The sequence below is a fragment of the Lampris incognitus genome, chromosome 19 (genome assembly GCF_029633865.1).
Source record: "Lampris incognitus isolate fLamInc1 chromosome 19, fLamInc1.hap2, whole genome shotgun sequence".
In the NCBI taxonomy this organism is placed as follows: Eukaryota; Metazoa; Chordata; class Actinopteri; order Lampriformes; family Lampridae; genus Lampris; species Lampris incognitus.
Window position 1 is genome coordinate 11,607,776 of NC_079229.1, and position 15,195 is coordinate 11,622,970.

Here is a 15,195-nt window from a genome sequence, read left to right on the forward strand (position 1 = left end):
AGAAAACAACAAGAACAAGAGAAACAAACATTAAACCAGAAAAAGAGAAATGCAAAGCCACAGAGAAAAGGATGTGCATTAGAAAAAAGAGAAATTAACATTTACAATTTACATATTGAATATATTGAATCTTCAAATAACCACTCACCAATGTAAAGCAGCGAGTTATTTATTTAAATTTTCAGAACTTCACTCACATTTCTGATGTAGTAGTACTACTTGACTCCTCTATATGTCATATAGTATATATTATGACACATACGACATGGTATGTAATCCTTCACCTGTGAGATTTACTCAGATAAATGGGGAATAAATATTGGATTTGAACAAAAGAGGAATAAATATTTACAGCAGGTATTCCTTTAAATCCTAAAATCTTACCACGTGTACTATGGACCATATGGTATACTGTTGTATGGTATACCATATGGTTCAGTAGACCATGGTACCATATAGTATACCATATGATATATTGCACTACATGGTATACTGCCATATGGTACAGCATACCATATACAGTATACCATGGTACCATATAGTATACTGTACCATATGGTATCCTGTTGTATGGTATACCATAAGGTACAGTATACCACCATATGTTACAGTATACCATATGGCGGTATACTGTCCAATATGGTATACTGTTGTATGGTAGACCATATGGTACATTATACCAACATATTGTCTACCACACAACAGTAGTCAGTGGTTTGTTCCGAGGTTACCTGTACGACATGCATCTCACCTTGCTTGTTTCTTGACAATCCGGGTCAAAGGGCACCTGTTTAGCCGCCAGCTCACGGCCCGTGTCGGCGTCGTAGCAGAGGTAGACCTCCCCAAACGCACCACGCCCCAGAAGCTTTCCCTGCCGCCAATTCACAGGCGCCCGTGGAGCTGCACAACACAAAACACCATCAGAGACACTTAAACACCAAACAAAACCCACCGCATACCCAATTTGTTACTGCGCCCACAGACTGACAGAAGTGCTGAGATATATTGATTTAAACAAATGCCGAATTCAGAGCAGACAAACCCCCCCCGCCCCCGCCGACAGACAGGCCCTCTAACTCACACAGCGCCTTCAACCCACACCAGACAGCAAATCCACCGCAGGGTTGTATGCAAGTCCCACCACAGACCCTCTCAGATAACACTAATAAAAGGTGATGGTAGTGACGGGGAGGGAGGGAGGGGGTCCCCCAAATAACCCCGTCAAACCGCTTTCAGCACACACCGCAGCCGCCAGAGAGGAGCTGTCATCATCATCTCCATATGGACCAACACTCTTACACCATGACCGTTTCCCGTTTCAGTTTTTTTCCTTTTCTTTTTTTGGGGGGGGGGGGTTGTTAACTGGGTAATTGGTGGCTGAGTTTCGAAAGGACAGCTGTGTGTGGGAGAGAAGGACTCAGTCGACTGACACACAAACCGCAAACAGTTTAGCCGAGCCTTCACTTTTGCTAACAAAAGGCTGTTTCTGGGCAGCGCCATCGATGGCTGTGATTAGCGAGCCTGTGTCACGGCTTACTGCACATAAGACACTACGTAGGATGATGATGATGACGGGCTCGGGGGAGGTGGGTATTCTCTTTACTGTACTACTGCACCGTATTTCCATTCCCTGTCACAGCCTGCTGCTGGAAATACAGGACGGTATAGTCGGCACAGGCCTGGAGGTGTTTTTGAACTGGAGCCTTTGTCTCTTATCTCCGGGTCGTGACTTCAGCCTAGGTTCGACTATAGCCTGTACAGCTGAGCTGCAGACACTGGGCAGCACATCCATGCTATTACATCCTACAGATCAGACTACTTTTAAAACTGCAACAGACTGAAAAAAAGGACAAACATAAAGGATCTAAGCAGATAGTTCCTCTAACAACCCTGAAGTACAGCCACACACACACACAGTTGGGACACACACAAGATTGGCATAAGAACCACACATCTGACCATGGAGGAGCATCACAATTCTGCGCTGCAGTCCAACGGAGCAGGCCGCGCTGCAACATGGCAGACCGCTGCCATCAAAACATGGATAGACGGTGTGGGTTCCATTTCTGCTCGGGTACAATATCGACTCGGGGTCCTTTGACTACATATGACGTCACGGATTATGTTGCTAGCTAGCGTTAGCTTTATAGTTATTTAGCTGTGTGTTTTTTACAGTCCACGTTGACACAGAGTTGGTTAGTAAGGGTGCGAGGGCCGAAGGCCCGAACTGCGTCTAAGGAGCAAGGCCACAGGCTCAGGACGAAGGGGGGTCCTGGATGAGCGAACGCACACGAGGGCTGAAGGCCCAAGCTGCGTCTAACGTCAGTCTAGTGTTTCCCGCTGTTCCTAAACTGAACTAGCCCCTACCCAATAATAATGCATGAAATAGTGATGTCATCTGTAGTCGCAGGACCCCGAGCATGTCCAGTAGACCAATATTTTTTTTCCTAGGATGAATCCGGAGAGTTCCCGCTCTAAGGCGCTAGGATTGGCCAGAACTGCCTGTCAGTCAACTTTCCGGATTCATCCTTGGGGGGAAAAATCGCTTACCGTACACACACAGTTAAATTGGCACAGTTAGCTTGGTTGCAAACGTGGCTAATGGCTAACAGTTAGCTAGCAAACGTTTAGGGTTAGGGTTGTTGCGCGTTCGCATCGGCCTTGACTGACAGGCGGATCTGGCCAATCCTAGCGCCAGAAGGTGGGAACTTTTCGGATTCATCCTAGGAAAAAAATATTCGCATCCGGTAGGACGAGTAGATCAAGTACCGACAACGGCAACTAACTTCACTTCCTGTTTACGTTTCTCTTCATCTCAAGCTCCGCTCGCAATGGTTATCGGCACTGAACGACACAGAATTTTTATCCACATCACACCGCCCAAGTTCATCCAGCTCTGTCCGGGTTTGTTTGGTGGAAAAAAAAAATCAAAACAAGCTTAAACTAATGGTCTATGACTTGAATCCTGAACCTCCTCACCCTTGCAAACCCGCTTTGCTTGACGGCTATTAAGCCGACCATTACTGCCCCCAACTTCACCCACATCCGCCGAGTCAGCAAAAGTCCAGCGTATGTGCAAGAGCCGTGGCTAAATCAGACCCAGTAAAATAAGCGTTTTACTGAGTGCCTGGCGTTGGCCTTGGAGGGTAAAACTCACACTTGGGCGTACTGCGCGGGCAGCTCTTGTCTGTGGCCCGGCCCAGCGTGCGCAGGTCGCTGTATTGCAGAGTACTGTCCCCGTTGTAGCTTCGCGTGCGGCTGGATGGAACGAGCTGGAAGAGATTCTCCTGGGGCATGAAGCTTCGTGGGAAGGTCCTACGACCTGAGAAACACATGGGCAAGAAAGGCGGGACATTGGTGCGAGTTCACGCACGCACACACATATGCACACACACCTGGCTGGCTACTTTATATAACATTGGTAGTGTATGTTAATTGGTGTGCATGCTAAATACTCCTAATTCTTTAATTTTATCATTCTTACTTGCAATATTTAGGAACTTACAAGATTATTGATACTTCTAATAACATTTTTGACACCACTTCTTGAGATAGTTACCCTTTGCTACAATGTACTTGCAATTCAGTTGATGCAAGCGTACTTATTATCTGCATAGAACTGAGTCTTTATAAAGTTTTACACTAATTTGCATGCACAGAACAGGCCTCGTGCAGAGAGACGGAGGCCTTGGAACGGCGCAGCTATAGCCGAGTGCCTGTTTGCTGCGCCACTCCACTTCCTCTTAGACAGGAAACAGACCGCTGTGTTTTCATTGAGGTCCAGGGAAACGTAAACTACTGCTAGCCAAGGTTAGCCTCTGACGAAGCAACTACTAGCAGCTGCTGCCTGGAACAGAAAGCCAGCACTTGATGCAAAAAAATCTACCCACTAAGACAAAGAACACAAAATAAACATACATCAGTAACATTAAAAAGTGGCATGGAATGTGCAAAGTAAAAAAACAACAGTGGACTGCAGGACAATTCATGAAATCTGTTCAATCTAATCAGATAATAGTAGTGGTAGTGTGTGTGTGTGTGTGTGTGTGTGTGTTTGCACTCGCATGCACAGGGGAATAACCTATCTGTTTGGTCTGAGATAATGCTCTTTGTGTTCCTCTAGTAAAGCCACTTCCTTACCATCACCGTAGTCCTTGCTGCGATTGGGCAACTGAAACTGGCGCGGGAATGTCCCTCCTTTCCCATGTCGACCTGAAGGGGGCGCAGTAAAGCAGACCTGCTGATCAGTGAGGTGCAACGTGAGCGGTTCCCCATCAATTAAACCAATGACGACCTTTCACGGTAGTGAGTGAGATCTACCCATCGAATTAGACCAGTCAGTCCACATTATTACAAGACCTGAAAGTCCCCATGCAAGTCTGTGACGGTGGTTTTAATAATTCATAGAGAGCGGTTTGATTCACAGACGAGGAAGACATTGTGCTCCCATGTTGATCTCTAATAAGAGTTGATATCTAATAAGAGTGACACTGTTGTTTAAATGAAAGAGAGCTCCGGCACTCTTTTGCAATGGGCCCTTCATTACAAATCTAGACACGTTGGAAATAATAAAAAATCAAGTTTAGACTATTTCTCTGCACTGGAGGACGCTAGTGTGTTTCTAGGACACAGCTCATGGTCGTTTTAGGTAGATATTATAACAGTTTTTGTGCAATTGATCTAAAACTCATTTTAATGCAAATATATGTAATTTTAGGAGCATTCAGGGAGCGGCAGGTCTGTATCTTGCACTTTTATTTTTTTCCCAAAGTTATTAAACTTTGAAAATCTAAAGTGGTCAAAATGTCCGCCTTGGTCGTTCCAGTGTTCAACAGTGTCCGATCGCAAAGCGCTTCCAAAACCAGAGAAGCAAGTAGAGGACGGGGTTTCAGCTAGTCCAGTACAGTCTAGTCCAGTACAGCCGTGTTCCTGCCTAAACGCTGCTGAAAGAGGCCAGGGTGGCTCGTGTGCGCTAGCTTAGCCTTAGCCATGAACCCAGTGGGGCAGTAACTGTAGGCAGGTGGGGAGCGCTGCTGACGCAGGCAAGGACACACACACACACACACACACACACACACACACACACACACACACACACACACACACACAGACATTCACACATATACACACACACACACACACACACACACAGAGGGGAAAAAAACTCTCTCTCTCACACAAATATGCACACACTAAATGGGGAGCAGCGGAGTCACTTGCAATTGAAAGCAGCTGTTCCATCAGATGACTGCCTCCCTTTGCGTTGTTTTTGTGGCTGTATCCCATGGAGACGGGGATATTTTTTGAGTTTGGCAGCACGGGATGGAGAGGAAAAATCTACTCACAGGGAATGGTAAACAAACACTGTAACCCTCAGCAGGAAGGGCCACACAGCTTTACATCAGGGAGGAGAGCGGGAGAGGAGGGGGTGTGTGTGCGCGTGCATGGCTCGTGACAGCGAATGAGCCCTGAATTCTGTGAACTACGTGGGCCTCCCCCCCTTCTCTCGCCTGCGTTATAGAGTCTGCCGGCACGTCCTCCCTTTCTGAAAAGAAAACAGCAACCGCCAACTGGAGCGACAGGCGTTCTGCTGCTCGCCTCCACAACACGGCGCGGCAACCCCTCTGTTGACGAGGATTAGGGAAGCATTATCTGTCTTTCTGCCTGCCCTGTGATCTGTGTGTCTGGGAGGGGAACGTAACACATGGGGGCAGTGAGGAGGAGGGGTCGAGGGACGTGTGTGTGTGTGTGTGTGTGTGTGTGTGTGTGTGTGTGTGTGTGCGCATCAAGAGGCAAGGGGGACCCTGTGTGTGTGTGTGGGGGGGGGGTCATCAAGAGGGAACAGCAATCTCTCATTTAACACAAACGTGAGTTGTTTTGTGTTGGGGTGGGGGTGGGGGGGGGGGAGTAGAAATCCTGCACAAAACTCCAAGAGACAAAATGGAGAGTACTGGGCTGACTGGAGATGGACAAACGGGAGTGAGAGAGAGAGAGAGAGAGGGGAAAAAAAGGGAGTCACAGTTCCATCAGACCTCCTCTTTCCCCCTTTTATCACATCACCAGAGCTCTCTCATTTCCAACAAGAGATATGACCAGAAGATCACAATCACCTGGTGACTCCTCTCTGCTGGTAGAAACCGCCTCTGGTTTCTAGTAAATATCCAGTAAATATCCAGTAATCTGTGGAGAGCTCTGGCTTCCACTGTGGAGACACTTCAGACCACACCAGCCTCTACAAAGTGATGACAGTCTCGTCCCTGCAGCACCTCGTATTGTGTGGCAGTCTATACAGATCTGAACTGGAGTCATGCTGTCATTCAATACTGTCGTTTAGCGTCTTTCGGCGGTGATGGACTGGGTTGTGACTGGGATATAGTCTCACCACGATGTAGCTTGTTGTTTAACACTAGGATTTCACTCCTACCTAAAACAACCTTGGGCGGTCAAAATGATGGCTGGTTTTTAAACTCTATATTATGTCAAGATAAATACCCAAATGAGATATTAATGCATTATACATGTTAGTGTGTCTGTTATGACACTAACTGAAACCAAAATTAACATTTTAACAACTATAATCTATTTTTAAACAATTTAAACAACAGAGACATGGTCGAACTTGAAGTGAAAATATTACCTGCAAAACAAAACTGAAAACACATATTGCTAATCAAACCAACATAACAAGGCCTAAAAAACCAGACATGTAAAAAAAAGAACCGAAAATAACAACTGAAACAGTCCCAAACAAAGACCGGAACTTAAAAACTACTAGAATGACCGTGGGCGGTCATTTTGACCACCGCTGTTTTTAAACTCTATATTCTGTCAAGATAAAAACGCAACTGAGAGATTAATGCATTACATGTGTTAGTATGTCTGTTAAGAAACAACTGACACCAAAATTAAAATTTTAACTACTTTAATACTATTTTTCAAACAATTTAAAATGGCCGCTGTCCAACGTCTGTAAATACTGCAACGCCTAGGTGGTTGTCATGGTGCGTCTGTAACCAGACATGTTGAAAATAATCAGAAATCAAGTTTAGACTATTTCTCTGCACAGGAGGATGCTAGTGTGTTTGTAGGTCAGGGCGATGAACTTCACCAAGGAAATGACGCGATCAACACACGTCATAAACAGTGACATGACGTGCACAATGACGTGCAAATTACTAGCGGTCATTTTGACCGCTCATGGTCATTTTAGGTAGATCTTATCATACATTTTTTGTGCGATTGATCGATTGATCTAAAACTAATTTTAATGCAAATATATGCAGTTTTAGGAGCATTCAGGGAGCGGCAGGTCTGTATCTTTTATTTTTTCACAAAGTTATTAAACTTTGAAAATCCAAAATGGTCAAAACGACGGCGTTGGTCGTTCCGGTGTTAAATTAATAGGAACGAGAGTGAGTTGCCTAAAATCTCTCACAAAGCGAGGTTTTGAAATATTGGAGGAAGTATTATCTGAAAACTAATTTTGGTCTGACGTTACACTCCCAAACAGTTCAACTGCAATGAACTTCAGCTGCATTCTTAAATGTAGTGCTTTTGCATAAGTAAGCAGATGTTGGGGTATTGAACTCGCGAGACGGTTGTTGTGGTACTTTTCATATCAGGCAGCACTTATCTGAACCCGAGCTGAGCTTCTCATTTCCATCATCAACATGAAAAACAACAAGACTAGTAAAGTCCAGAATAATAATCAGCCTTCTCACATGACAGCAACAGTCTGTCTCTTTCTCGGGTCTGGGACACGGCCGAGCCAAGCCCGTACTCAGAATTAAGCGATGGAGACACAGATTCAAGCGTTGCTCGGCAGTTAAAGTGGAGAAGCAGCCTCCGCGCGGCTCTCTTACCTTTGTATTCGTAGTTGAGGTTCAGGTAATTGTTGTCACGGTTGTTCTGCGAGAAAGGAGGACTGAAATGAGAAGAGAACGGGAACAAGGTGAGAAACGACTCGCCGTTTGTCCGACAGACACCGGGGCTCGAGCCGCTGGCCTAAATCACACAGAACAAACACAAAGTGCCCGGCTGAAAACTTCTGAATGTAAATATATCTTCTCCTGAAGTGAGGGAACGGTGTGAGATATGTCTGCTTCACGTCTACGGCGGGTTAAGACGTGGCCCCACCATGGACACACCGCCGCGGCCCAACACGTCAGGGTCTGCACGCAGGTAAAACCGCCGCAGCACATACCTCAGTATGCACGAGCGGTTCCTCCGTGTCTCTGCTTGGTAATAATGGGAGGAGGGGGACTTCCTGACAGGACGGTAATGACACCTCGACAGGCGGATGCGGAGCGAGGAGGTCTTTACCCGCCACCTACAATCGCGTGCATGTCTAGTAATGCAGCATGTGGCAGAGCTGACATCCCCGACCATTAAAATGTGAGTGTGCCCAAATAAAACACAGAAACACCCCCCCCCCCCACGCACACACACACACACACTTCTGCAGCCAGCCCTGCCCCGTGATCCCATGTAGAGTGACGTCTCTGGTGACCACGGGGCGGCGCGGGGCACGAGACCCTGCATAAGGGGCACGCATGCCGCGCACAGGGAAAGGTTCCATGCACTCGTTTCCTGCGATTGTTCTGTAGCCTGGAGCCCAGATAAGCCTCATGCAGGTAGAGCCGTTTCCTTCTCTCTCTCTCTCTTTCTCTCTCTCTCTCTCTCTCTCTCTCTCTCTCTCTCTCTCTCTCTCTCTCTCTCTCTCTCTCTCTCTCTTCTCTCTCTCTCCTCTCTCTCTCTCTCTCTCTCTCTCTCTCTCTCTCTCTCTCTCTCTCTCTCTCTCTCTCGCACGCACACACACACACACACCAAATGTTGGTGTGTGTCTCTCTTGATTTCATTCTTTCCCTCCCATTCTCGCTCACTCTATTCAGTCAACCTCAGACTTCCTTCTCCGTCTTTCACCGTTTGTGACTCTGTGTGTGTGTGTGTGTGTGTGTGTTTTATTTTTTAGTTTTCTCTCTCCTACTATTGTCCTGCATGGAGCCTCACTCACCCACTCAAGTCTCTCTCTCTTTCTGTGTGTGTGTGTGTGTGTGTGTGTGTGTGTGTGTGTGTGTGTGTGTGTGTGTGTGCGTGCGTGCGTGCGTGCGTGCGTGCGTGCGTATGATAACAGAGGAATCCGGGTGTCCAGATAAGGGCTTTGTTGCTATGGTAACAGCGAAGCGACCTGATTCTACTTCCTCCGAGGTGGCGGGTGGCGGGGAAGGGTCAGGGAGCTCGTCAAGCCTTTAACCGCTGTTTGTAAACTCCACGGAGAGAGCTGGTGTGTGATTCTGCGCCAGCACGGGAACACGTGAGTGTGTGTGTGTGTGTGTGTGTGTGTGTTCGCGTCCGTGCACCGATGCAACACAACCACGCACAACTGTGTCAGGTTGGGACGAACACGACGAATAAATGGAACAACCTAGCAGCAAAGGTAGCCTTGCACACGTGCACCCTGCAGTTGTGTGTCTCCACAAGAAACACTAGACTCTATAGCATGCTCTCTCTCTCTCTCACAAACACGCACACACACTTGACAAAGCATGCACATCCCTCACGGTGAGCCATCTCACCTGTCCAGTGCTTGATCTATTGATTGACAGCTGCTTGAGAGAGAGTTGTCTGCACTCCCAAAGGGCTCCAGCATCTGACAGACAGTAAAACACAATGTTAAGTGTCGGGGGGCAGATACAAACATATATTGTGTGGTGGTGTACACATGGCAGTGTGTGTGACAACAAAGGCCGCGGGGGGAGCTTGCGCCTCTACAAAGCACCGAGAGAGCGGAGTGGCGAGCGGCCTGTCGGACATGTCTCCTCTCATTTCATCATCACAGTGAATGAAATGAAACTGAATGAATAAAACACCAAGTCTTGTCTAAGAATGTTCCACCCGGGCTCCTGGGTGGCGTGGCGGTCTATTCCGTTGCCTACCAGCATGGGGATCGCTGGTTCGAACCCCCGTGTTACCCTCCGGCTTGGTCGGGCGTCCCTACAGCCATGTGTGTGGGTGGGAAGCCGGATGTGGGTATGTGTCCTGGTTGCTGCACTAGCGCCTCCTCTGGTCGGTCGGGGCCCCTGTCCGGGGGGGGGGGGTTGGGGGGAATAGCGTGATCCTCCCACGCGCCACATCCCCCCTGGTGAAACTCCTCACTGTCAGGTGAAAAGAAGCGGCTGGCGACTCCACAGGTATCGGAGGAGGCATGTCGTAGTCTGCAGCCCTCCCCGGATCGGCAGAGGGGGTGGAGCAGCGACCGGGACGGCTCGGAAAATAGGGTAAGTGGCCAAGTACAGTTGGGGAGGAAAAGGGGGGAAAACTCCAACAAAGAAAAAAAGTAATTCTGATCAAATGTACAAGCTAAGAATACATAGACAATACATATATATATATATATATATATATATATATATATATATATACACATACATATACACATACATATACACATACATATACACATACATATATACATATATATTAGCTCTGCACGTTGTTTTGGAGTCACTGGAAACCCATTTTGTTGCTTTTTTGAGGGCGGGTTTGCAGCTCCTCTTGCGTCCGTGTTAGCGCCGGCTGCATCTCATAACTAGGTCCTGACCGTACGGACGGAGAAGTGTTGTGTGGTAATGTAGCATGTCCCCTAGAAAACAGCCAAACGCCTTAAAAGTGAACTGCCACCACTCATGCTGTCAGCTCAGAGGATGAGGCGTCTGGTTACACAGAAAAGTGAACTGAATCTGAGCAGCGTCATGTGACCGTCAAGTGAGAGTCCGGTCAGAAATGCGGCGGTCAGAACAGTGGCTTTCCTCACATTTTGGTCCAGGATCTCAGGGATGAACTCGCCCTCACTGTGGATGCTGGTGTAGGAGCCCTGCCGGGCGATCTGCTGCTGCTCCTCGGGGACGCTGCCCGGAGGCGGAGACGTGCGGCCAGTGTGGAGAGAACCTGATGGGGGGGGGGGAGATAGGAGGCGCAGGGAGGATGGGGAGGTAGGAGGTAAAAGAAGAGTGGGAGAAAAGGGGGGGGGCAAGTGAGAGACAATGCGATGGAGGGATGATAAAGAGAGAAGGGCAGAGGGGAGAGAAGACAGCATTACTGTGTTATTCCCGGAATAAAAGTTCAATGGCGCCAAGTCGACAAGGAAATGATTTACTGAACTGTACCACGGCCACCTCTAACCTCAATTACTCTGAGCTACGAGAGAGAGAGAGAGAGAGAGAGACAGACGTGCGAAACAGAGAGAGAGACGAGAGGGAAAGAAAGAGACAAGAGAGTGACAAACTAGAGCGAGAGAGACGACAGATGAGAGCAAGAGAGAGAGAGAGAGAGACAGATGAGAGAGAGAGACAGAAGAGAGAGACAGATGAGAGAGAGACAGACGAGAGAGTGACGAACTAGAGAGAGCGAGAGAGACGACAGATGAGAGCGAGAGAGAGAGAGACAGATGAGAGCGAGAGAGAGAGAGAGAGAGCTAGCTAGCTTGTCCCTGGCACAGTGAGAAGAGACATTGTATAAGTTGGGGACTGAATGTCTGACTGTCGCTGTCTGTGTTGACTCAGAGAGGCACAGTGAGGCCCATGGACAGCGAGGCATGATGGGAATGGTGGAAATGTCAGAGTTGGGTGGCTTGAGGGTTTTTTGACTGTCGCAGTTCAACAGAAACGACACATTTTCAGACAAGAAAAGAAAAAAAGTCGGGGTTGACGGGCTCTTCTTTAATACCGTACACCTCGAAAGTGTGGTCATGTGACAGACTCTGCCACTGGTAGTGACGCAGTTTGATTGGACAGCCAATTGGGATGGCATAAAAAAAATGCCAATGTCGGAGAGCGTCGTGTTACCATGGAGACCGTCTGTCCAAAGCTCAACTTGAACGTCTGCCTCCGTTCTCCTCCTTTGCCCTCCTGCTCGCTCACTTTGTCCTCTCTCCCGCAGCCCTTCTGCCAGCCGTGCCGGCGCTTCACGTCACTGAGGTGGGCTGCGGGCCCACATCACCGGCCCACTCAACCATCCACTGTGACCGCTCAGCTGTCACCCCTCATCTGCCACCCCCCCCCCGACTTGTGGTTTGGAGGAGGGTTGACATAAGAGGGAGAAGGGAATTCTATACGATTTAAATAGGCCGGGCTGGTGACAGCGTGAAGGTAAGTGGAGCTATGTGAGGAGGACTGGTGCTGATGCTGATGGCCATCTCCCACCGCCATGCGGAAGCACAAATGCAGCACTGGAATTATGCCAACGGTGGTTTGTTTGCATTCTTGCATGCATGCGAGGTTGCCCACTTTTTATGAACCTCTTTGCTAATCAACAAAACTCGAGGACTACACCAAATGCTATGAGAGAGGGCTAAAATACTGGCCTTCAACCGAGATCTAGGGGGACTAGAAGATTTAGACTTGAGTCTGGCAGCTGGGGGGCTGAGAGTTCACACAGCACGCCAGACCTTCACGCTCTGCAAGCAAACAAGCCAGGGGGGACGGCAAAACTGAAGTGTGACACCGAGATAGCCAGGAGAGGAGCTTCTCTAGTCCTTCCTCACACTTAGCCAAGGCTAACATCAAAACACACACACACCAGGTTTCCAAAAGGGCGAGTTTCCACATATTTGTGGAATTATGGTTCCTTGTTTGGGGCTATCCCAGCATGCATTGATTTTGATTTGATTTTTCCCCCACCTTTTTCTCCCCAATTGCACTTGGCCAATTACCCTATTTTCTGAGCTGTCTCGGGCGCTGTTCCACCCCCTCTACCAATCCGGGGAGGGCTGCAGACTACCACATGCCTTCTCCAACACATGTGGAGTCGCCAGCTGCTTCTTTTCACCTGACAGTGAGGAGTTTCACCAGGGGGGCATAGCACGCGGGAGGATCACGCTGTTCCCCCAGTTTCCCCTTCTCCCCGAACAGGTGTTCCAACCGACCAGAGGAGGCACTAGTGCACCGGCGAGGACACATACCCACATCCGGCTTCCCACCTGCAAACACGGCCAATTGTGTCTGTAGGGACACCCGACCAAGCCGGAGTTAACACGGGGATTCGAACTGGCGATCCCTGTGTTGAGAGGCAATGGAATTGACTGCTATGCTACCCGGACGCCCATCCCTCTCCGCATTTAACCCATCCTAGCTGTGTAGCTAGGAGCAGTGGGCAGCCGCTGTGCAGCACCCGGGGACCAACTCCAGTTCATCTCGCCATGCCTTGCTCACGGGCACAGACAGGAGTATTAACCCCAACATGCATGTGTTTTTGATGGTGGGGGAAACCAGAGCACCCGGAGAAAACCCACCGCAGACATGGGGAGAACATGCAAACTCCACACAGAGGACAACCTAGGATGACCCCTAAAGGTTGAACAACCCCGGGGTTCGAACCCAGGACCTTCTTGCTGTGAGGCGACAGCGCTAACCACTGGCCTTACACACTCACACGCTAGTCACAACTATGGGCTGTTGAGAATATCCAGTTCACCCAACACATGTATTTAACTGTGGGGACCACATCAAATATGAGGACAACATTCCTACATTTCCCATCGAGCAGCTGGGGTCAAACTGTAAGGTTGAAGCCCTGAACAGTAAGCCACTGTGTTACTTAGAATCAGGGTCTAATCTTACAATTTCAGAGTTTTTAGAAACCCTGAACAAACAGGGCAGTAAAACGCCAGGGTCGGGCAAAAGGTTGCTTGGTATGAGGGAGCGGTCGCTTGTCCTTGTTTCACCCAGTGTCTCTCCAGCTGTCAACGCTGTCCCTTCCACTTCAGACATCGCCCAATTTGCATTCTTATGTTCTCAAGTGTGTTATAAAGCATGTCAGCCATGCTGCTATTAACATTCCTGCAGCTATGGCAGCACGTCGCTAAATCAACACTGACAAGACCCTTCTGAAGCCCGAGCAGCCCACTTCCCACCTGCACCACAGAACAACGAGGAAGTCCGCCGCATTTACCCCAACTCCCTCCTCTTCACCCTGCTCCTCTCTCTCACTTTCTACACTCACTCTCACTCTCTCTCTCTCTCTCTCTCTCTCTCTCTCTCTCTCTCTCTCTGTGTTCTTCATTTTGTCATTCTCGTTTGCTCTGTCACCCACTTCCCTCCCTTTCTCCCTCCCTTGTCACCTCTCTCTTTATATATGCCAACTCTCTCGCGTTCTACACTCTCTCTCACTTTCTACACCCTCCCTCTCTTTTCTTCTCACTTTCTACACTCTTCTCTCTCACTTGCTACACTCTCTCTTCTCTCACTTTCTATACTCTCCTCTCTTCTCTCTCACTTTCTACACTCTCCTCTCTCACTTGCTACACTCTCTCTTCTCTCTCACTTTCTAAACGTTCCCTCTCTTCTCTCTCACTTTCTACACTCTCCCTCTCTTCTCTTCTCTCTCGTTTTCTACACTCTCTTCTCCCTCACTTTCTACTCTCTTCTCACTTTTTACACTCTCTCTCTTCTCCCTCACTTTCTACTCTCTCTCTCACTTTCTACATCCTCTTCTCTTCTCTCTCTTCTCTCTCACTTTCTACACTCTTTCTCTCTCTTCTCTTCCCTTCTCACTCTTTCTACACTCTCTTCTCTCTCACTTTCTACACTCTCTCTTTCTACACTCTTTTTCTCTCTCTCTCTTCTCTTCCTTTCTCTCTCTTTCTACACTCTTCTCTCTCTCACTCTCTACACTCTCTTCTCTCTCAATTTCTACACACTCTCTCTCTCTCTTTCTCTCACTCTGTGTTCTTCACTTTGTCATCCTCTTTTGCTCTCTGTCACCCATTTCCCTCCCTTTCTCCCCCTCTCGTGTCACCTCTCTCTTTATATATGCCAACTCAGACATTCTACACTCTCTCTCTCCGTCTCTGAGGGAGTAACAGGACCATGTGATGGATCAGTCACAGCAGTCTGACTGGTGACTGACGCAAAGCGAGACAGGATGAATGGGAGTGCATGCCCTGTAAACGTTAGTGTGTGTGTGTGTGTGTGTGTGTGTGTGTGTGTGTTTGCATCAACACTCTGACTCACCTGTCGAGTGTTTGCGCACCCTCTCCGAGCCCTTCAGCAGGGAGCCCTTCAGATCTCCCAGCGACCGAGAAGACCTCATCTCGCTCTGCTTGTCCCTGCTGTTCACCTGCAGGTACTGCATGGGCAAAACAGGAAGCGAGGAGGTGAGGTTGGTGAGGTGGAACGACAGAAAGCAGAACAGGGTCAG

The 15,195-nt window shown here is 48.5% G+C and overlaps 1 protein-coding gene across 1 annotated transcript in view; it reads right to left on the bottom strand.

The window, feature by feature from the left end:
- Positions 1–15,195, bottom strand: part of map3k22 (mitogen-activated protein kinase kinase kinase 22) — a 71,650-nt gene that overhangs the window by 14,146 nt on the left and 42,309 nt on the right. Inside the window, exons 8-14 of the mRNA XM_056299522.1 lie at positions 15,009–15,123; positions 10,814–10,947; positions 9,576–9,649; positions 7,863–7,924; positions 4,141–4,212; positions 3,158–3,322; positions 752–900 (exon numbers count right to left, since the gene is read on the bottom strand). Coding sequence (XP_056155497.1) covers positions 752–900; positions 3,158–3,322; positions 4,141–4,212; positions 7,863–7,924; positions 9,576–9,649; positions 10,814–10,947; positions 15,009–15,123 — 771 coding nt within the window. The remainder of the gene's footprint in view (positions 1–751; positions 901–3,157; positions 3,323–4,140; positions 4,213–7,862; positions 7,925–9,575; positions 9,650–10,813; positions 10,948–15,008; positions 15,124–15,195) is intronic.